General features: G+C 41.2%; 1 protein-coding gene across 4 annotated transcripts; it reads right to left on the reverse strand.

Annotated features, from left to right (window-relative positions):
- Positions 1-1445: 1445 nt before the first annotated feature.
- On the reverse strand, positions 1446-24187 carry LOC147031864 (uncharacterized). Of its 4 annotated transcripts, XM_085853130.1 has the most exons (8): positions 21355-21512; positions 20531-21120; positions 20300-20422; positions 20058-20156; positions 10848-10961; positions 7887-7976; positions 6664-6777; positions 1446-1965 (listed from the first exon to the last, which is right to left on the reverse strand). In XM_085853130.1, the coding sequence occupies exons 2-8, from the start codon at positions 21095-21097 to the stop codon at positions 1870-1872; spliced, it is 1203 nt and encodes a 400-aa protein (XP_085709256.1). In that variant the 5' UTR covers positions 21098-21120; positions 21355-21512; the 3' UTR covers positions 1446-1869. The 4 variants fall into 4 exon arrangements, with proteins under 4 accessions (XP_085709256.1, XP_085709283.1, XP_085709273.1 ...); XM_085853157.1 differs by lacking the exon at positions 20531-21120 and having other exon boundaries at positions 21355-24187; XM_085853147.1 differs by lacking the exon at positions 7887-7976 and having other exon boundaries at positions 21355-21513.
- Positions 24188-24219: the final 32 nt, after the last annotated feature.

The raw sequence follows: 24219 nt of genomic DNA on the forward strand, positions 1-24219 counted from the left end.
TGTGCCATACAGAATGGTTTCGTTCCAAGATCTCCGCTGACAAACCATGCAGCTGTTGATTCAAACGAACGAAGTCAGGATTCCTATATTCAGCTCTTTGACTGGTATAGTCAAGAAATTTCTGATATCTTTCACGTTTTGATACGTCAGTGACTCCAGCTCTCTCCCTTTGTTTTTAGTGTTCACCCACTGTTGTCCTTGGCATTTGAGGCAGAGGTCAAAGTCAATTGATTGTTTCTTTACAGGTGGTTCTCCTAATGCTGCAGAGGTGGCCATCTTCGTTTATGTTCTCTGTGAAGGTGCAGATGTTGGGCTTGACACAAGTCGGCAATCAGAACTTGAAACAGCAATGAAGTCGTAGTTGGGACGTATTCATCTGAAACTTATGAAGCAAATGCAATAATTAGGTGACACTAGTGGCGGATCTACGGAGGGGGGGGGGGCGGTGCCCGACCCCCCCCCACAGCCCCCCCCCCATAGACCAAAAAATGCCAAATTCTCTCACATATACACTCCAGCTTTGCTAGAGATTCTGCTGAGCCTCAAGCAGGCTGCAGAAACGAATTTCCGGGTGCCTATTTTTCAAAATTTTCTGGGGGAGGATCCCCAGACCTCCCTCACGGACTTCATTCACGCCTTCGGCACTCGTGAGTCGGGCCCGATGCCCCCCCCCCTTGAATTTTCCAAGATCCGCGCCTGCAGCCCAGTATGTTACCTAAGATCATAAAATATCAGTTCTTAGTATAATTAGTGTAGTATTTTGTATTATTAAATTTTTAAACAATCTAACCATATTTTGGCTCTGAGGGCACAAAATACCTGAAGAAAAAATTGGCAATATTTGTTTTCGTATTTTACTAGATAATTTGGATGAATTGAAATGCATTTGCCAAAAGTCTGGCTCCCCAAAAATTGAAAAATATTTTTATGGCAACTAAAATTTTTTTCATACTTTTGCTCAGAAATCACCCCGAGACCAAATAGAAAAACTGGCAACATGTTTTTTATGTCCTAAATACTATTTAGAGGAATTTAAATGCATTTGCCAAGATTATATACAAAAATATGACAAGATTTAATTTTTTTTACATTGACCAATGGACTATAATCGATATCTAAGATTAGCCCGCATGTTTTGAATCACTCTCATTTACCCAGCTTATGCCGACTATCTGCTTGTGGAACCATCGTATTCAGGACTGCCTTGTGATGTATTTTAACAGCAGAGACAAGGTGGTAGAAATGTGGAGCACAATTCTGGTTTTGCACACATGTTGAAGGTGGAAACAACACAAAGACCATATATTTATTAGTAGTATCAAATTATTATGTTTATTAATTTTGTATCAAAACAAACTTTCTGCCTCATTACTTTCAGAATTCCGCATTACATCCTCCCCGCTCCCCCACCCTTTTCCCCAAACTTTCAAATACACTTCTGAAGCTTGTTTTTTTTTTTTTTTTTTAAATAATCAAACATGATTTAACATTGAAAATAAACAAATAAACGACATGGCTTTAATTTGATTATGACCTGTATGTGTGTTAAGCTGAAGACAACACCCACCCCCTCCTCCTCTTCCCACCCTGCCTGTAGACACCCGATATGCTTCGACCCAACTCAACCTCCTTCCTGTGCATAAGTAATAAATATATAATACATGTCCCCATAAAGCCCATCATTTTTTCTTTTTCCTCCTTTGCATTCCTTGCACTTCACTTTGCCAGCTGTTCTTTAGAGAGTAGACTGACAAAAATTATCCAAGTCCTGATCAAACTACACTCTTGAAGAACATTACAAAAATAAAATCCTGCATATATGTACAGTATTTCTGTAAATGTGGAACTCCGACTGACACTGGAACTTCATCAGATGTCTGGCTTTCCGTCGTGCTTCTCAGATGTCCATCTCATCTGTTTCCTGTCTATCTCCTCCACAGAATGTACTCCTTTCCGCTTTGGGGCCTTTGGTGTGAGAGGGCAAGAGCAATATTTTCATGACGTCATATGCAACAACATTGCCAGCGAAAGTAGTTTGTTAAAGATAGTAACAAAAGTTTGTTAGATAATAATTGGCATACCACAGGGAAATGGAATGGTATCTCTGCAGGGCATGACTATGGACCACAATCCAAAAGGGGTAGTGTGTGATGGTCACATTGATTTTTACAAGTTCACATGAACACCATTCCTGAAACAGCACTGTCTGTCTTCTTAACTTGAGAGAGAGAGACTGAGAGAGAGACTGAGAGAGAGACTGAGAGAGAGAGACTGAGAGAGAGACTGAGAGAGAGACTGAGAGAGAGACTGAGAGAGAGACTGAGAGAGAGACTGAGAGAGACTGAGAGAGACTGAGAGAGACTGAGAGAGACTGAGAGAGACAGAGAGACTGAGAGAGACGGAGAGAGACAGACACAGAGAGACAGAGAGCTCTCGAGGCCGAATATTGCATCCTGAACGATTTCTACCACCAGTTTACAAATGTATTGATCCTCTGGTAGGACCTGTCAGTTGCATAGAAGTGCTTGATGAAAACGGAGTCAAATCGCTGGTTCTGTGTTTCACGAAGTGGATGAATGAACCATGAGGTGTGATTGGGTGTTGCCACTGGAATTCAAGCCACTGTGATTGGTTGTCTGCTCACTTGGCATTGCATTATGATCCTCTAGTATAAAAAAGGGACAATACCCATCGGACATTCCATGTCATTTCAGCCGGGGGTTGCGGTGACCCCCTCAGATTTTTCTGAAAAAAATTCTCAAAGCTACCCTAACATATATGAGGAAGGTTTGCCAAGTTATAGCTCAAAATTCCAAGTAGTGTCCGAGATATGGCCCTACAAACACCCTCGGAGTGTTTCAATTCTGGCAGTCGCGAGTTGCAGATTTGTATCTGAAGCATTTTGGAGGGCTCTAAATTCCAGAGTTTTACAGAGTTCTGAAAATTCATACAAATGGTGCCTATTAGTGAGGCTTTCAGAATCTGACATCAAAAATGTTCTACTTAAAATACTTTTTAAGATAAGTACTCTCAAAAGTAGTGATTTGTAAAGGTCAAAAAAATCGGAGTTTTCAAATTGCTGCCAACAGTCAGTTTATTCATTATGAATACTTTTTTTGCCTGATTTACATAACCTAGTGACTGGATCATTTACACAAGAAAACTGAAACCTTTTGGAGCAAAATCTTGGGTGCTATAGGTGTCTGAGCTTTGCTCCAGACTCAATGACACTGAAATGTACCCCAGTTTTACCCCAAGTGTTCACCATGTTGACAGTTACACAGCTCTTTTAAATTTTTGTCACTTAAAGACACATACATAGGCAAACTGTGGTGGAAAATTCAAGAGTTGTTCTCAATCCCTTCTATTTTTAAAAAGGCCCACTATTTAAAAAAAACATGTTTGATGAAAGATGTAGAATAAAAGCAATAGGTGTGCTTTTGAAGTGGAAGCCATGCCAAACATTCATAAGTTGGCACCACAATGATCAAATTTTTGTGTTTTTTGGTCAGAACAAGTATGTGGTTACTTTAATTTGGCTCACATTTTTTGAAAAGGATATTTTAGTTTAAGGCCACCGCCAATCTCAACTACAAATTAAGACACATAATGTGATCATAATAATCACCATTATAAATATTCATTTGCATATCTAAATGTTTATATATTTAGTGTGCATTTTATGAAAGTCTCCATCCATTTGTAAATGTGGGTACAATATCTGGTTCAACTTTTTTTTTCATAATTTCATATCAAATTGTTAGGACAAATGTACTTGGATCCATTGTACAAAGTGAACAGTGATTAGTGTTGTAATTGCCAGGATATAATAAAATGTAACAATGAGCATTGGCAGTTACCACAGGGCTGTGTATTAGGTTAAAGCCTAAATAAGATAGAGTTGTGCTTCATGCCTAACTTTGGAAATGATTTTGGTACACTTCTTTAAGCTTTACTAAACTGATTTATATATTGTTAGATTCCACTTAAGTCATACTTCCTTACAATATCTTTATTTTTTTCTATATGTTTGTAAGTAAAAAAAAATATTTTAAAAAAAGTAGCTTTTGGGACTGCAGAATCATTAGAAATTGATGCATTTTTTGTAAATTACTTCAAAACTTCAAACCCCACATTTATGATATTTTGCAATAATATAAAGGTTTACACAAGTATTTACTTGGTATAAATTTGATGTTTATGTGCAAATTTAATTATATGATATGAGATTAATAATGTTATAAATATTTATTACTTTTATATCATACAAAATGCACCATTGTACATTGTGGCTTTTTTCATGATTGAGATAAGTGTTAGCATCTCATTTTTAATTGGAAAAATAGATTTTTGAGCCAAAGTAAATTAACCACAAAGTTATTCCGACCATGAAACACAACTGCATGCTCATTGTGGTGTCAGCTTATGAATGTTTGACATGGCTTCCACTTCAAAAGCACACCTATTTCTTTTATTCTACATCTTTCATCAAACATGTTTTTTTTAAATAGTGGGCCTTTATAAAAATCGTTTAAAAATAGAAGGGATTGAGAACAACTCTTGAATTTTCTACCACAGTTTGCCTATGTATGTGTCTTTAAGTGACAAAAATTTAAAAGAGCTGTGTAACTGTCAACATGGTGAATACTTGGGGTAAAACTGGGGTAAATTTCAGTGTCGTTGAGTCTGGAGCAAAGCTCAGACACCTATAGCACCCAAGATTTTGCTCCAAAATGTTTCAGTTTTCTTGTGTAAATGATCCAGTCACTATATTATGTAAATCAGGCAACAAAATTTTTCATGATGAATAAACTGACTGTTGGCAGCAATTTGAAAACTCCAATTTTTTTGACTGCATGTTACAAATCACTACATTTGAGAGTACTTATCTTAAAAAAGAACATTTTTGATGTCAGATTCTGAAAGCCTCACTAATAGACACCATTTGTGTGAATTTTCAGAATTCTGTTTGTAAAAGTCTGGAATTTAGAGCCCTCCAGAAATGCTTCAGATACAAATCTGCAACTCGCGACTGCCACAATTGAAACACCCTTCGGGTGTTTGTGGGGCCATATCTCGGAAACTACTTGGAATTTTGAGCTATAACTTGGCAAACCTTCCTCATATATGTTAAGGTAGCTTTGATAATTTTTTCAAGAAAATCTGAGGGTGTCACCGCAAAATTTCATTTTTTTGGCTGATTTGACACGGAATGACTCCCGATGGGTGCCCACCTGGTAGCATAATGATGCTGAGGAAGAAGTCAATGTGGGATGGAATCAGCAAAATGTACATGTTATAACAAATATCTATTTCGGGAGGCAACCCCCCCCCCCCCCCCGCGGAAATCTCCTTTGACCCAGATTTCTTAAACATCGTGAACAAACTTTGGTACATCACGGTTGTTGAAGGTTGTGGTCAAGTTTCATCCAAACATTGTGTGTAGTTTAGGAGAAGAAAGCAAATACATATTTTGGGGGCAACTCCCCTTAGATCTCCTTAGACCCTGATATATTTTTAATGCTGTCAACACACTTTGGTACATCACGGATGTTGAAGGTTGTGATCAAGTTTCTTTGGAATTGTGTGTCGTTTCTGAAATGAAAGAAAATACCTCTTTTGGGAGGGGGGGGGGGAACTACCCTGTAAATTCACTCCGCAGACCCCATCAGACCCCGAATCCATTTTTCTTTTTTTTAATGCCATGAACAAACTTTGGTACATCACAGTTGTTGTAGGTTGTGGTCAAGTTTCATTGGAATTGCATATGTAGTTTCTAAGAAGAAAGCAAATACCTTTTTTGGGGGGGGGGGCAACCCTACACACCCTTTGGGATCGATTTTTTTTCTTAATGCCATGAACAAACTTTGAAACATACATGGTGATGAGGGTTGTGGTAAAGTTTCATCGAAATCATATGTGTAGTTTCAGAGAAGATGTTGCAAGTATTTGTGGACGGGCAGACGGACGACAATGCACCATCCCATAAGTTCCCCGGAACTACGTTCCAGGTGAGCTAAAAACAAATCCTATTTATTCTCATATGAGATATTGTAGGAAACTTGAGATGTTTCAAGATGATTATGACCATAGAAACGGTTCACCAAATTGTTGGGAAGGTTCCCCGAACATGACGTCATGATGAACATGATGTCATCCCAACATGATGTCATGAGCCAACAATGAACAGCTGATACTACTGATCCGGAAGTTTACAATCTTGATCTATCAACATGTTGATTGGATTGAATGATGTCTTCCAATAAGTTTTTTGCAATTTACCACAATATAATATTTTAAGAGTTTATTGTTTTGATTTGCCTTAAAAAAAACAAAACATTTGTTTTGAACATTTAAAAGAACTGGGGTGTTATATGAAGTGGGAGATGGGCTGGAACCCTCGATGTGTGAAGGATTTCATTTGCTGTGCTCGAAAGAAATTAAACAATCATCGCTGCAGGTCAATCAATTACATTTCTTCCTTTATTCCCTTTTACATCTCAGACTCATTCTACATGATAATGCCATACCTCATGTCCTTTGCCTTATTTTTAACCACCCTCCCCATCCGCAATTATTTGGCTCACCTCTTCCAGTGTAATATTTTAAGCAGATGGCTGTGTTGTAAATGCCTGTAGTAATTTGTAATTGCATCCTACTTACCTTTTCACAGTGTTCACTTCCTGTGCTGCTGGCTGGACTCCCAAGACCTTGCTGTGTAGGTCCAGATGCCTCCAGCTGCTCCCCAAGGACCTGCCGAAGGTGGGGAAGGGCCACCTAGAGGAGAAGAAACAGTAAGAAAAAAAAAAAAATATATATATATATATATAAAGTTCTACAGGTGTGCTCATCATCACATCTTTGCTACTTATTACTGCATGGGGAAATGGATCAGGTTTTCCATGTACATACGATGAAGCTGACAAACTAGCTCAAAGTTTAAACAAAAATGTGACCTTTATGATTGTTTATAGCGTGAGCTTAAATACCACTTCAGTGGCACTTCACCCCTTTATTCTGTCATGATACCCGTCGTAGGAATTATATCTACATAATTACGTACTATATTTCCATAAGAGATCTTCTATATAATTATGTACCCCCTATCTCTCCCCGTACATAGCACACATTTCTATTCCTCATCTTCACTGATGCAATCCTCTGCTCTGCTAGTCTGCCAGCTTGGCAATAAAGTTTTCTTGACTGTGCAAAGTACATTCTGTACCTGTGGTTGGCAAGTCAAGGATAATGGCTCTGAAGACATTGTGAAACCAAAATAAGGAGAAATAGGATGATTCATACATAACCATGCCTGGTGTTGGCTTAATGGTTCGGGTGGTGGGCTTGGGATCCTAGGATCCTGAGTTCAAATCCCCCTTGGCTGTTGAATTAATGCCAGGTGGGGGTTGACTCTGCCTATCATCCTTCCGAGGTTGGCAAAATGAGTGCCAGCTTGCTGGTATCCTGCGTCGGAGTGGCGACACATCCACGATTGTGCCCACCAGCCAAGGAGAATGCTGAGGCAGCATCAACGCTCTGCACAGAGTGTGGTCCCAATGGATGGATGGATACATAACCCATGATTCATTTTATATCAACAATGATTCATTCATAACCTACTGCTTTCACCCTCCCCCCATTACCCCCAATCCCACCTGCGATCACCATTACTTGGGCAGGATAAGCAACAGGCTACTGTACTTTCACACCTCTTGCCTGTATCTGTCTCACTATATGTAGATGCCCCCCCTGGGACAAAAAAACCAAGAGGGCCAGCTCGTTATAAACAGAATTACACGCAAAACAAAACAGGCAGTGATATCTTGGATGTAATAATAAGATGGAAGAATCAACATTAAAGGGGATAATGCTGAAAATAAAGTAACCTGTAAGAAATTTGAAGCGTAGGGTTCAGGGTGAGATCGATATTCTTCTGTAATCCGGTTCCTGAAATCCTTGGGCTTTATCAAGCCATCCTGGATCATTAGGGATCATAAAGGGTCATGAGAGTCGATTTGTGAACCAAAAAGCATTAATATCAGGCACGTGAAATAATATATTTGGCATTACAAGCATATGGTTTGTGAAAGAATATCAGGAATTCATGTTGAGCGATGATAAAATTGCGAAACAGGCGAAAAAGATCCAAAAGGTTCGTTATGGTGCAAAAGTGATGTGATACAGAGATTGTAATGTGATACAGAGAAACTATTCAACAACCAAGTGGGCACAGTGGTCAAGTAGTGAGGACCTTCCAATGTGGCTGAAGGTAGCATTTTCATTCGAAACCTATCATTAGGATTACAACGTGAGAGGAATCATGAGAATTGAGAAATTTGAATAAAGCCAAGCTGGCTCAATAATGACCTTCATTCAAGAATTCAAGAACTTCCTACAGCTTGTGGTATGGTCTACATGTCATGTCAGTTTATACTTGGTTTGACTTTTAAAAACCCTCAGGCAGGAGTTTCAAACCTTGAGACCATGACCCAATATGGGATGATGGAGGATGATAAAATATAAAAATGGGGTTGTGAAACCGCCTGGCAGAGTGTTTTTAATCATCACACGATATTAAAAAGTGACAAATTGCAACATTACAACGAGGGAGAGGAAGTAGACAAACATGCGGCGATTTGTTAGTCAAACCCTAACAAAAGCTAAAGTCATTTTTTGAGTAGTCAGAAAGATTGAGTTTCATGAGTGCTCACCGTGCACTCATGCAAGCATGCTCACACGATTGGTAAAACTTTGGTCTTGCTCGCTGAAAATGACATGGTCAGAATTATGTGCGAGGACAATGAGGCAAAGAAACCGAGAGTCGTAGCACTCTCAAACAAGACAGCCAAATCTATGGGATCGACAGCCAAATCTGCCATAGGGAAGAAAGTCGCACAGTCAGCCATGTGGACATACTGCTCAATTCACTGAGAATAGGTGGCATCAAAGGAACTGAGTGAAATTGAGTGTTGCAGAAGATCATTTCAAAACGAATGTTCATCAAGGCTCAACCGCTTCATGCTCTTCTCTTTCCAGAGTTGTGCAAAGAAACAGGATCCAATTATGACGTGTTGTTAAACGCTGCAGCTTTGTTGGTGTTTGTAAATAGGACCTTGAATGCTGCTTTGAACTCAGAAGTGAGATGAGTGCAAAAACACTCCCCTCCTCCAACATTTGTGGAGATCCTGCGATAAAGAGATGTGTTTCCTGGTATACCGCAGTGATATTTTCAAGCAATTAAATGAGTAGAATACTGGTGTGCAGAGCAAGAATACACGCATCCTCCTGATCAGCACCCGTGTCAGCGGATTATTGAAGACATTCAATTTCTAAACAAAAAAACCCCACGAAGATGAACTGTGAAACATTCATTCAACTGTGCAACTTCAGGATGGACAATCGTACCAAGTCTTCTGCATAGGTGATGACTGATCACCTCCGAAGAACGGAGGAGTCCATTCGGTCATTCTTTCCAGACCTTCAGGACCTATTGCAACTGGACTGATGTGGGGCCTGTTTCGGTGTCAGTCTGATGCGATAGGCCAACAATTAAATGAAGTCAAGGAACTCGTCAAACTGTTCTGCCTCTTCCCAAGTGACCTGTAAGAGTTCCTGTGATAACAAGGTCTTGGGAGTTTGTAAGTCCGGGTGTCACCCGAGTCCAGGTCAGTTAACATGTGATATTTTACTTTATCAGTGCATCAACACTCGTTATTATGCCATATTTTCTACAGATGAATGTTCATCTTGTCGATGCATTGTGTTGGGGTCACAATAATTTGCAGCTGTCTTAATAATTGAGGTGATGGTTTTCTGACAAACCAGTTGTAGGTGATAGTTTATGAGAAGAGGCCTTGTCTATATTGATCGCCATACATCCTATTTGAATGTTGTGGATGATTGAAGGCAGGTTAACCTGCCACATTCATAGTAACTAGTGTAAGGTATAGACACATTGACTGTTCAACATTACTACCAGTTTCAAATTGTACGGTGTCCTGCACAAATTCAAGATGCAATCGTATCTCTCACTCACATGTATGACAGGTATAAAGAATAACTCTCACTTGTTTCCTGAACTAGAGCTGTAAGTAGGATGCAGTGCAAAATGAAAACTAGAACGGGCACTCGGTAGAGCGCATACCTCCACCAGGCTGAACAGTTTACATTTTGTATCCCACTGATGGTCCAGATCTGGATCTGTACCTGAACCAAAATCTTATCGGCTTGTTCTAGTCACCGACTTAACTCATCCACCAATTTTTATCATAATCTGTCCATCACTTTTTGAGATAGTGTGATCTAGCTAGTTTTTGGCCCCAACTAACAAAGGTGAAGAATCGCTTAAAAAATTATATTATCCGGATTCGGATATTCACCAAAATCTAACAAATTTGTCCTTGTCACACACCCAACCTGTTCAAGTTTTGTCCGAATCCATCCACAACATTTTGAGATATCCTGCTCACAGACAAACAAACAAACAGACAGACGGATGTGAAAACAACGTCCGTCCACCTTTGGTGGTTGAGGTCATGAGCCTCCTCAGTTTGCTTACGGAGCTGGAGCAGAACCAACAAGGACTAGTTAAATCAGTCAAAGTGTCTCCTGTTTGGTCCAGGTTTACACAACTGAGATCAATGTTAAATGCTCTTCTTAAGATTTAATAAAGGATGAAATGACCTGTTTGATCATATCAAATAAGGATCTCATCTTTACCCCCAATACATTTAGATCAGAGACCTTACTGCCCATCCAGAATTTTTCTTTGGATTGACATCAATAAATAAATCGCTCCTAGCTCCACAAGCCTCTTTATGGTATTTCTTTAGCCTAAAAGTCCTCACCATCAAGTTGGTCACAAGTCCATTGATGACATCAACGCATGCAGGGTTGCACCGTGATGTCCGACTGACATGCAACAATGCATGCAGCATACGACGCGCTTTCTCACCAGCACTCTGTTGATGCAAAGGTTGAACGATGCAGGAGCTGCAGTTAGTCAGACATTGAGATACATACAAGTTCATTCATTTATTCATTCACGTGTAACACAGGGCTACTGCTTTGCATCATTGTTAGGGGCATGGTTGTGCTGCTTAATGAAGTGCCCCCTACAGGTTAGGGCAGGAATTTGGAATTTACTCTTTGCTTGTGAAAGTGGGCTGTTAACGTCCATCAACTTCTTTGTTTGAATGCAGAACAACGCTGCGGGGTAGCATCATTGGCTGAGGGTGTAGCTGTGCCACTGATGCAACGCCCTCTGCTGGTAATGGCAGGAATTTGGAATTTGTCCATGGTACCAGCAATAGGTCGCCTACTTTATGCGAGGGACACCGTCGGGTATTTAACGTCCACCGACTCATGCTGTCCGATGGCTTAACGCCCATCCGAGGGACGGCGCACACACTGATGAATCACCCTGCTTGTGAAACACCAGTTTATAGCCAGGTCAGAAATCAAACCCGGGCAAGACAGCTTTGAGGTGAGTGTGCATACCTCGAGCCATCCATCTGCTCAGACTACCAACTAATGCAAGCATATGGTATATCCAGTCCATCCAGTATATCCATCCATCCAAGGAATGGCACACTATGTGATGCAACACCCTGCCTGCAGAGCACCAATCTGACAGTTGGGTCATTCCGTGCCAACTCACCTAAGGGTCCCCAGGTCACCTCCTCAGATTTTGCTGGAAAAATTCTTAAAAATATCTATCTCTAGAGACCTTTGAAATTTGGCCCTAAAAATGCCAAATGTGAAAAACGCATTTCTTTCCAACTTCAGTGGCTTATAATTTTATAATGGACTCCTCCAGAAAGCTAATATTGCAAATATTTACTAATTGGCATCCAAATTTTTCAATTATGGCATCAGATAGCTTCTCGGATGCATCTATAGGAAGCTAAAATGGTTTTTGGCCAAAACGAGCTAAAATAAGGTGAAACTATAGGAGCCCTCCTGAAAATATGGAACAACTTCGATTTTTTTCCTAATAATACAGTGATTATAGGGTCATTATCTATCCATAGATACATTTTTGTTGGGATAATACAGTTAGGTGATGAATTATAAAAGTTTTACCATAAGCCCTTGCTTCCGAGGGCTCTAAAATGGACCAATTTTGTCCCCTGGTTTGACCATGTGGCTTGGGGTTTAGGATCTTCATTTTTTTTCTAAAGATTGCCTCATATAAGATGTGTCTACTGACCGAATATTTTTATCTCGCGCCCATGGCTTCATAGTAAAATAAATTTTTATTTACATGCACGTTTTTAAAAAATAATTATTCACTTTTTCATGTTCAGAAGTTTATAAGTGTTAAATATAACTATCCAGGAAAGTTTAACTGTAGAATTTTATTAACTGATATACAAAATTTCAGATTGTGGCATCAGAATGTCTCGAGAAAGCACATACTCCTCGTTTTAGGAAGCCAAATATGGCAATTTGGCCCACTTGGTACAAAACAAGGTGAACTTGCAGGGGGTGCGCATGAGGCTAAATTATGCTTCTTATTAGACATTAGTGATAAGGATGTTATTTATTCATAAATACATGTTAATGATTACTTTCGTAAGTGATTGCAAATTATAAATTAGAACAAATTTGATTAGTTGAGTAGCAGCTTTTTTATTTACAGATATACAGAGACAATGAGTATTAGTAATTTTTATACTTGAGAAAACTCTTTAATGACCTTTCATCTTTTATGACATTCATTATCATGATTATCTCACACTCAGAGGCACAGAATTTTACATCTTGGAAAACAGGTCTTGAACATGCTTGAAGTCATGCTGTGACAGTTGGTACTGACGTCCACCAGATTTTATGTCAGGGGCCTCAACCACACAAAGAATGTCGAGTAACGGCACCCAGCATTGAACTTTCTTTTTTTCTGGAGGCCATGAGAATATTCACCATTTTTGGTCAAAGTGGCATTTTCAACTTTCTACAGATAGAAACATATGCATTTATCAGGCATTCTGATAACAGATCCTTAAATTTCATATGCCAGTTTATAAATATCTGCAGTATCACTTTGCTCGTGTTCAGTTTCAGATTTACAAGCTCAGGAATATGAAAAAAGTGAATAATTATAAAAAACGTGCATGTGAATAAAAATTTATTTTACTATGAAGCCATGGGCGTTAGATAAAATCATGCAGTCAGTAGACACATCTTATATGAGGCAATCTTTAGAAAAAAAATGAAGATCCTAAACCCCAAGCCACATGGTCAAACCAGGGGACAAAATTGGTCCATTTTAGAGCCCTCGGAGGCAAGGGCTTATGGTAAAACTTTTATAATTCATCGCCTAACTGAATTATCCCAACCAAAATGTATCTATGGATAGATAATGACCCTATAATCACTGTGTTATGAGGAAAAAATTCGAAGTTGTTCCATATTTTCAGGAGGGCTACTATAGTTTCACCTTATTTTTGCTTGTTTTGGCCCAAAAGCAATTTTTAGCTTGATATAGAGTGAGAAATATGCATCCCAGAAGCTTTCTGATGCCATAATTGAAAAATTTGGATGCCAATTAGTAAATATTTGCAATATTAACTTTCTAGAGGAGTCCATTATAAAATTATAAGTCCCTGAAGTTGGAAAAAATGCGTTGTCCACATTTGGCATTTTTAGGGCCAAATTTCAAAGGTCTCTCGAGATTGATATTTTTTAAACTCTGAGGAATTGAAAGCTAATCTTTTGCATGGTGGGTTGAGCCATATAGATCTACATTGAAGAATTTTTCCAGCAAAATCTGAGGTGGTGACCTGGGGAGGTTTTTGAAATTTAGGTGAGTTGGCACGGAATGACCCAGTTTATAGTCAGGTTGAGAACCCAATCCAAACTCGACACCTCAAAGGTAAGTACACTACCTGTGCACCATCCCATCAGGGATATATGTATATTGCAATGCGCACGGAAAAAGGAAGCATTACAGATTGTGCACATATGTAAAAAGAAGCTGTGGCCATTTTGTGTTAGTTTCTGTCAGGTTCTGTCATTCTGGACTTGTATAGCCACGCATTGAGTGGGTGTAAGAAAATGACCGAGGCACCACAAGTCGTCTTCAAGCCAATGGTTCCTCACCTTCCCCCCTCTCCCTATTATGATAATAAGGCCACTTTATTTACCTCTCTCTCCATACCCACCATGCTGCATGAACATGGTCTTGTCATGCCACCAAGAGCCGAGGGACTAGGTTTTTGGGGAAGATGTAGCACGCAGCCATATAACAGGGCACTGGAGAGCACTGAGAGTAAGAGTAGCAGAGCAGTTTGAGTCTGGGGCAGAGTGAGATGGTGATAATTTTGGGGTTGTGTTTTTTTCCTGGTTGGAATTGTGTATGACCAGTAGTGATAGCTAGGGGGTTGTGGGAGTGGGTGTCGGTGTGTGTGTGTGTGTGTGTGTCGGTGTGTGTGTGTGTGTGTGTGTGTGTGTGTGTGTGTGTCGGTGTGTGTGTGTGTGGCTGTGTGTGTGTGTATGTGTGTGTGCATGCTACTGTGTGTGTTACTGTGTGTGTGTTACTGTGTGTGTATGTCACTGTGTGTGTGTGTGTGTGTGTGTGTGTGTGTGTGTGTGTGCGCGCGCGTGCACGTGTGCTTGTTATTCTGTGTTCCTGTATGTGAGTGTTACTCTGTGTGTGTTACTGTATGTGTGTGTTAGTATGTATGTGTTACTGTGGGTGTGTTACTGTGTGTGTGTGTATGTATTACTGTGTGTGTGTATTACTCTGTGTGTGTTACTGTGTGTGTGTTACTGTACACATGTTACTGTATGCGTGTTACTGTGTGTGTTACTGTATATGTGCGTTACCATATGTGTGTGTTACTGTGTGTGTATGTATTACTGTGTGTTACGTGTGTGTGTGTGTGTGCGTGCACGTGTGCTTGTTATTCTGTGTTCCTGTATGTGAGTGTTACTCTGTGTGTGTTACTGTATGTGTGTGTTAGTATGTATGTGTTACTGTGGGTGTGTTACTGTGTGTGTGTATGTATTACTGTGTGTGTGTGTATTACTCTGTGTGTGTTACTGTGTGCATGTTACTGTACACATGTTACTGTATGCGTGTTACTGTGTGTGTTACTGTATATGTGCGTTACCATATGTGTGTGTTACTGTGTGTGTGTTACACTGTGTGTTACGTGTGTGTGTGTGTGTGTGTGTGTGTGTGTGTGTGTGTGTGTGTGCGTGCACGTGTGCTTGTTATTCTGTGTTCCTGTATGTGAGTGTTACTCTGTGTCTGTTACTGTATGTGTGTGTTAGTATGTATGTGTTACTGTGGGTGTGTTACTGTGTGTGTGTGTGTGTGTGTGTGTGTGTGTGTGTGTGTGTGTGTGTGTGTGTGTGTGTGTGTGTGTGCGTGTGTGCGTGCGCGCGCGTGTGCTTGTTATTCTGTGTGTTCCTGTATGTGAGTGTTACTCTGTGTGTGTTACTGTATGTGTGTTGGTATGTATGTGTTACTGTGGGTGTGTTACTGAAACTGAACAAAACTGTCACCTGAAGGAGCAAAATAATGTCATTGTCTTCCACGAATGGTTTATTTAGTTGTCGAGGCAGAGCCTGGTACTTCGTTCAGCCATGTCCTGGGGAAGATGTCTTGGGGCCAGGGTGGGAATTAAACGTTTGTTATTCTTGCCAAGTGATACTACTATTATTGTTGTTATTAATATTACTAGTGCATGCCCGTACGTGCAAAAAAAAAAAAAAAAAAAATTGTGACGTCAATAGTGATGTCATAGCACTGTGTCCTGTCATTGGTTGATAAATAAATGGCGTAACTTAGGATCCGCTTGTCCGATTAATATCAAACCTTGAAAAGGCACATCCTCAGGTCCCCAGCAATATATCTGGCAAGTTTCAATTAGATCGGACCAGTGGTTGTCGAGAAACGGCGGTCGCAGACACACACACACACACACACACACACACACACACACACACACACACACACACACACACACACACACACACACACACACACACACACACACACACACACACACACACACACACACACACAAAGATTGCTGGAATTATAGATAGATTCGTATTAATGAATATATGCTTTGTTGCAGTGTTATCATCAATGTTACTTTTGGGTCCTCTGTGTCTTTTGGGTCTTCTGAATATTTTGGGTCCTCTGGGTCTTTTGGATCCTCAGGGTGTTTTGGGTCTTAATGGTATTTTGGGGTGTTTGAGGTCTTAAGGATCATGAGGGTCTTAAAGGGTCTTTAAAGGTCGAAGGGGTCTCAACATACATTTCAATAGTACCTAATTAATTAATAGACATACGTAATTAATAGACACAAAAAGCATGAAAAACACACAAACACACGCGCACGCACGCGCACACACACACACGCGCATGCACACGCACACACGCACACATGCACATGCACACGCACATGCACACACACACACACACGCACACACACACACACGCACGCAAGCACACACAAGCACACACACACACACACACACACACACACACACACACACACACACACAAAGATTGCTGGAATTATAGATAGATTCGTATTAATGAATATATGCTTTGTTGCAGTGTTATCATCAATGTTACTTTTGGGTCCTCTGTGTCTTTTGGGTCTTCTGAATATTTTGGGTCCTCTGGGTCTTTTGGATCCTCAGGGTGTTTTGGGTCTTAATGGTATTTTGGGGTGTTTGAGGTCTTAAGGATCATGAGGGTCTTAAAGGGTCTTTAAAGGTCGAAGGGGTCTCAACATACATTTCAATAGTACCTAATTAATTAATAGACATACGTAATTAATAGACACAAAAAGCATGAAAAACACACAAACACACGCGCACGCACGCGCACACACACACGCGCATGCACACGCACACACGCACACATGCACATGCACACGCACATGCACACACACACACACACGCACACACACACACACGCACGCAAGCACACACAAGCACACACACACACACACACACACACACACACACACACACGCAAGCACACACACACACACACACACACACACACACACACACGCACGCAAGCACACACACACACACACACACACACACACACACACACACACACACCACAGCCATTTGTGGTACATGTTGGTTTCAAATCATTCTAGAACAGTCATGAAGAAGGTTTGCGTGTGCGGAAGGCATTGAATTCAGCGGCGGAGAGTGCTCGTGTGATTCCTTTTTGAGCGAACAAAGATGACGGACGGTGGTGTGAACTTTCAGGGTCAAGCCTCCTGTCCAGTCAGTATGGAGATCAGTGAATAAAACCGATTGTTCTCTTTGAACATTGCCACTCTCTCATTAACATCAGAACTTTACAGCAACTGCTGTTTAACACTAAACTGAAATAAATTTCGAGGAATCCCGACATCTTTGAGGCATTACTTGCTGATTGTGTCCCCCACAGACTAATGGACCTGAGACTAGATCTAGTGTAATGTATATACCCCAGAGAGGATAATGACATGACCCTGCCACTCCCATAGGGAGTGGGAGGACTCGTATCTAAAGTATACTGTAGTCTCAAATAAATAGTTGCAACAACTATCATTGTTTTTTATTTTATTTTACAAAGAACCCAGAACCCAGAACCCAGAACCAGAAGTATCTACCCTCAGGAGAGCCAGAAAACAACATCTTTCTAAGCTCAAGTCTGAACTCTCAAATCTCTCTCCCTCCTCCAAATCCTGGTGGCATCTAATCAAATCTGTTTCTGGTGTATGTTCCTCCTCCATCCCATCAGTTACCTCAAATGGCCGCACTGCTGATACCGCACGAGAAAAGGCAGAATGCCTAAACTCAGTGTTAGCATCGAAATATTGTGTCCAAAACCCATCACTTTCTGTACCCACCTTACCCAGTCGCACACAACTGTCCCTGGACTTTGTGTCCTTTTCTCCTGACAAGGTGGAGAGCTTGCTTTCAAACCTCGACTCAGATTCTGCAACCGGTCCAGACGGCATCAGCGCACGTGTCCTAAAAACCTGCTCCTCTGCTCTTGTTCTCCCTCTCTCTGTTCTATTCACCCTCTCATTTGCTCAAGGTCATCTGCCATCTGCTTGGAAATCTGCAAACATCACTGCCCTGCACAAAAAGGTGCAAAAACAGATCCCTGCAACTACAGACCAATCAGCCTTGTCCCAATCATCAGCAAGGTTATGGAATCCATCATCGCTTCAGACATTAAATCCTTCCCCTTCTCCAATGGCTTGATTTCCAATCATCAATTTGGTTTCAGACCAGGTCACTCTACCCTGGATATGCTGCATCTGCTCTCCCAACAATGGATGACCACATACAAAGCTTTCATCCACAGCCTGATGGAGTAGTGCCCTCACCTCTGGGCTGGTGCTCCTGCCTCTCACCTTTCTCGGCTTCACGCTGTGGAAACCAACGCATTTACGATCATTGGCATCTCCCACGATGAGGCTGAGTCTTTGGACCTCTCACTCTCTCACCGCAGGCAGGTTGGTGGACTTTCGGTCTTCTACCGTCTCCTCTCCGGTCTCACCCCCCCCACTCTGTCTGCGATTTGTCCCCACCATATTTTTGCAGGGCGCCCAAGGTCCGCATACAACCCCTTTCTGCTAAAACTACCAAAATCACAAATCGCTGCTCACCTTCACTCTTTCATTCCTCTTTTTTCCCGCCTTTGGAACAAACTCCCTCACTCTATTCAATCCCATTCTTCCCTCCTGGCCTTCGATCTTCTCTTTTCAGTCGATCCTTTCTACCCCCCCTGTTAATGCATCCCAAACCCACCTCCTTAAAATTCCCTGCTTTCCTTCCTGAAAGTCCCTGTAATGTCGATCTTGTATACCCCGTGTTCCCCGCCCCATCCCTCTCCCTTCCACAGATCTCCCAATGTCTCTGTTCCCCACTGTTTTGTCCTTCTCACTCCCGCCCCTCTTGTCTCATGCCCCCCTTGCCGTGCGTTGCGTGTTAGCTTTCAGATGAGCCTTGACGAGGTATTGAAAAAAAAAAAAAACTTCACATTTTTAGAAGTTTCGTGCAAGTTTTTTTTGTTAATGATCAAAGGGTGGTGGGGCAGCACACCCTGAAAATAAAATTGTTGTTTTACAATAGCTCACTAGCTGCTTACGAGGAAAACAAATGATACAATGGAAGCCTGCCCCCTCCTCATTTAGGTTTCCCTTGAAGTTTGGGTCCTCCTGCCTTTAAAGCTCTTTTCAATGACTACAGTGAGGTACTGAGGTTATATTAGCCCAACTACGGTACAGTCTGTGATTAGATGCTGACAAAAAGGATTGATTAGCTTATTACTTTCATATTTCCTCCCTCATTTATACATCACATTTTCAAACCACATGGATATGACTGTTACAAAGCACTGTGGATGTTGTGTGGTGTGAATGGGGAAACCTTCTGAGCCTCATTTATATTGTTTATCGACAAGTTCCACAACCCGAACCCACATCAGTGTGGGGGGTAGGGGTAAAAAGCAGTTTATTATATTTATTCAACACTTATACCTTCACAAACTATATTTTCACACTTGAAACCTCCAACCCCACCCACCCCCTTCCCCATATCCTGAATCCAGCTCAGAAAAGCTTCATATCATCAAATTCCTCAAAATAAAGCCTCAACCTCAACAACCCCTCAGCAAAACATAGTGGTAGCAATGTAAACCAGAAGGGCACTGGGTAGAGCGCATACCTCTACCACTCAATGCCTGATCCACAAGAACATATCGGGCCCAATACATTTTTGAACTATCGTGCGATATTTCGTTTTTGGCCCGATCTCTCAATGGTGAAGAATCAATTTGAAAAAATAAATAATTCTCATATCTGGATGTTCACCAAAATTGAATCAGTTCGTCCTTGTCACACACCCGTGTCCACCAAGTTTCGTTTGTTTGTGTGCAGGATATCTCAAAAAATTGGGGACGGATTCAAACAAACAAACAAACAGACAAACAAACAGAAAGGGGTGAAAGCATAACCTCCTTCACCTTCGGTGGTGGAGGTAATAGTAATTTGAACAAATTATCCTTTTTTTACCTCTGATTCTCCTCCGTTTGTTTGTGCCTCTTGTTTCTGGGCTGGGCTGTGCACAGGATGGGCGAGGCCTTGCGGGTAGGATCTCCTTGGAAGCTCATTCTGTGACGTCATCATGGAGAGAGAAGAGGTTTCTCCTGTCATTTCAACAAGCGGAGTATTTAAAGGGATGCTTTAGTTTAAAATAAAATACTTGGTCAAACTTAAAAGAGAACCTCCACAGATGATGTTAGTGCTTTGCTCACCAGCACGCGTTTCAGGAACCATTTGGCCAAATTCAGGGTTTCAGGATGAAGGGTCATCGATGTAGCCAAGTCCATGAGACTTCTGGTCAGACCAGCTACATGACCACCTGGCCCACTGTCCCCCTAGACACACAAACACGTTCAGTTTGAGTTATACATGTACTGCAACAGCATATGCAACTATTAATAAAATGTAAACTCATGAGATAAGTATTTCTTGTTGACTATTACCAGCAGTGAGACGACCATGGAATTGGCGCTGCTTTTCATCTCTTGAGCCAGAGGGTGGGAGGTAGCTAGGTCCAGCAAAGAGCCCAACAGGGCAGCCACACCATCTTCTCCTCCTCCTCCTAACTCACATTCCTTTTCTCTTGGCATTTCCTCCTCTGTTCCATTTCCATTTTCCTTGAACGACGGCATCTCTTCTTTGTGTTCGCTTCTCCACCGTATTGTTTCCAAAACCTTCCCGCATACTTTTGAATCTCGACACCATTTCCTCAACATTTCCCCATCTTTTTCAAGTGCCCATGCTTTTTCTCTCGTGGTATCTTGCTTTCCCATACCCTCGCCTTCTAACGGTGCCCTCTCTCCCTTCAACACCTGAAACCTGAGCCCCTGATCTTCTCGGCCTCTACAGACTCCTTGATCCCTCGTGCGACACTCACCGGTCTCCTCCCACTTTGTCGTTTCTTGTTCTTTTTTCTTTTCGACAAATTTAATTCCTTCGTTATTTAATTTCTCATCCAATCTCTGCATCCGATTTTCCACTTCACTCTTTTTCATACCATCTGCCATCATGCATTCTCTCTCATCGATAATGTCTGTAGTAAACAAGGAAGAAATAACAATATAGCTGAGTTGGCTTGAAATTCAGATGCTCATTTGGTCAACCAGAGGTTAAAAGTCAAATCAAACTCTGCCTCTAACCATATAAGGACAGCAGGCTTACTATTACCCTGGATACTCCGTGATATCTGCAGTAACACCATAAGCGATACAATCTCAGCACCATTGCTTTAAACCATAAATAATACACACACACATGACTCAATTACCTCCCAGTGTCTTGTTCTTTTCCCTCTTCTTCGTCTTCGTCCTCTTTTTTTTATCCCCAATTTTAAGATTAATATTTCTGGCCTTGGAGATCGAGTTTGAGCAGTTGCTGAAGTTTGCACATGCCTCTGAGTGTTTGAAACATCGTCAAAGGGGAAGGAAAGCGAAGGGAACATGAGAATTAAAGTGGGGTTGTTTGGGGCGGGGGGGAGTGGTGGAATGGTTTGTGGAAGAGTTTCACCAACAGCCATGGTTGTGCAAATTTTTGCAGGCCACAGGCCTGTAGCAATCAAAAGCAGAGGGTGCAAGAAATTTAGCAACGTTGGATCCATGCCCAAAATATCGGTGGGGCTTGGATTTGATGGTTGCTCAATTTCTCGCAATTCTTTGCACTAAAACCTACCTCGTATTATCTCGAGAATTGCTTCCCTTGAATATGAGTGTTCAAACTATTAATATGAAAGACAAAATTTTAAATTTTTTTAAAAATATTTTATATACAATGTCACACATAATAAGACCAAACAATAAGACCTAACACACAGAACGTATAACAAAGGGAGCAGGAGGCAAGAGGGAAGCACAAAACAGTGGGGGAAAAGACACATGCGGAGATCTTTGGAGGAGAGAGAGAGAGGGATGGGGCGGGATACACGGGGTAAATAAGATGAACACGACAGGGACTTTCAGGAAGGAAAGCAGGGAATATGATGGAGGTGGGTTTGGGGTGCATTCATGGAGGTTAATTACACATATGCCTGGTGTTTGCTTAATGATTAGAATGGTGGTGGGCTTGCGATCCTCGGATCCTGAATTCAAATCCCACTCGGATGTTGAATTAATACCAGGTGGGGTTGACTCTGCCTGTCATCTTTCCGAGGTCAACAAAATGAGTGCCAGCCTGCTGGTATCCTGTGTCGGAGGGGCGACCCGTCCAGGATTGTGCCCAATAGCCAAGGAGACTGCTTAGGCAGCACCAACGCCTTGCATGGAGTATGGTCTCAAAGGATGGATGGAATTACACATACACAGAAGTTTTCAGTCCATTCCAAATTTTCGACGAGACAGTAAGAGCCAACCATGGTATGAATTCATGGCTGGATGAAACTGCTCAGCTGATCGTTCTGCAACTTTCGTAGATTGAAGTTTCGTACCGTCCCTGCAATGGTTGATCGACGGTCGACGCGAAAAAAGGCAAAAAGGTCAACATAAGCTGAATTTATATAATTGTCAATTTTAATCCAATTGACTTGAAATTTGAATTGGATTTTCATATCAGCTCACTTAATTCAACCAGGCAATTATTTTTGAGGTCAACATAAGCCAAAATGTTAACATCGGCCAAAGGTCATGGTGTGGCATGGAAGGAAATGTAGATTTCTCTCTCCGCCAAAGGCATTTGAGTCAGATGGGATTTTATTGACAATCTTGTAGCAACATGGAAATTTTCCTGAGACCTGAGACAAACCAGTTTCCAGAAACTGAAAATCCAAATCTTTAATATAATGTTGCTGCTGGATTTGAAACTAAAATCTCTGGCATACCAGATTAGTGACCATAACACCACAACAACACTGTACCCACGAGAATTGTCTGCCAGCTTGACAGCATTATGCTAGTTTTGGTAGACAACTGTTCTTCCTGGGACATTAGGTTAGCGAGATTTTCACAAGTAAATCTTGTTTCACAAGGTATGTCTTGATTCAACCCCAGTCTTAGTTCATTCAACTCGAGAATCCCAGACAGTGGCACATCCTCAACATTTAATTATTCATCTGTAAGTTTCTGTAGGTCTCAGAAAAGGCCAAAAAGACATTACCGAGTTGGCACGGTCAGCTGTTGCTGTTAAAGTCTTTGATACCTGCTGTCACATAACAGATTATGTTTCTCAAATTTAATTCCTTGACCTACCCCCCTATAGGATCCATGAAACACGAGCCACTCTTCTTCCTCTGTATTACCTCTGCCACCTAAGGTGGATGGAGGTTGCCTTTTCTCCCCTATTTGTCTGTTTGTGTTTTGTCTGGAAGCATGATATCTCAAAAAGTTATCGATGGATTCGGACAAAACTTGGTGGATGAGTTAGGGAGGTGACAAAAACAAGCTGATTAGATTTTGGTTCAGGTCCGTATCGAGATTCGGCCTATCAGTGGGATACAAAACAAACTGTTCAGCCTGGTAGAGGAATGTGCTCCACTGAGTGCCGTTGTAGTTAGCTGTGCGGGGGATGGAGTTTTGCAATCACTTCTGTATGTGGGTGTGTGTCTGTGTGTCTGTCCAGGCCCTAAGTTTAATTTTTTTTTTTTTACCATTTCAGCTTTTGTAATCAAATTTTCAACAAAGGTTGATTACGATAATATGGAAAATACAAATTAATAACTTTGTCAAAAGGTCAAAGGTGCCGTTCAGCATACGGAAGAAGAAAAAGTACGAATATAAAGCGGACGGGCATTGCATTTTCAGATGCTTTGTAGTTTCTAGTCCTAATGCCCTCCATTGCTGAGAAGTAGTTTATTGACTGCAAATAAGGTAGGTTTAATGACAACAGAGAAAGCTGCACAAAAACTCGACAACACACTAAAAATCTGAGAGAGGGGACCTCGAGAATAGAAGAGAAGAGAAGAATAGGACAATAGAATAGAACAGAATAGAAGAAGGGAATATGAGCGGAAATGAGAGAATGAGAGGGAAGAGAAGAAAAGAGAGACCAGAGTAAAGAGAGGGGAGAGGGACCAGAGATAGTGGGAAGAAGAACAAACATTGGGAAATTGAGAAATGTCGAATTTCCCCAAACCAGGCCTGTTGCAAGGCCCTGATTATGCAACCTTCCACCCACTTGATGTTGCTCCATCTGCCTGGCATTGTTA

This window comes from Eptatretus burgeri, chromosome 2 (assembly GCF_056783735.1).
Source record: "Eptatretus burgeri isolate ZD-2024b chromosome 2, Ebu_testis_v1, whole genome shotgun sequence".
Classification (NCBI taxonomy): domain Eukaryota; kingdom Metazoa; phylum Chordata; class Myxini; order Myxiniformes; family Myxinidae; genus Eptatretus; species Eptatretus burgeri.

Excerpts from the sequence above, each read along its gene's own strand:
- LOC147031864 (XM_085853130.1), bottom strand. The coding sequence starts at position 21,097 with ATGATGGCAGATGGTATGAAAAAGAGTGAAGTGGAAAATCGGATGCAG. Across the intron at positions 10,962-20,057 it reads CAAACGGAGGAGAATCAGAG|AGTGCTGGTGAGAAAGCGCG; the intron begins GTAAAAAAAGGA and ends TTGCATCAACAG. Across the intron at positions 1,966-6,663 it reads GAAGTGAACACTGTGAAAAG|GCCCCAAAGCGGAAAGGAGT; the intron begins GTAAGTAGGATG and ends CTCACACCAAAG.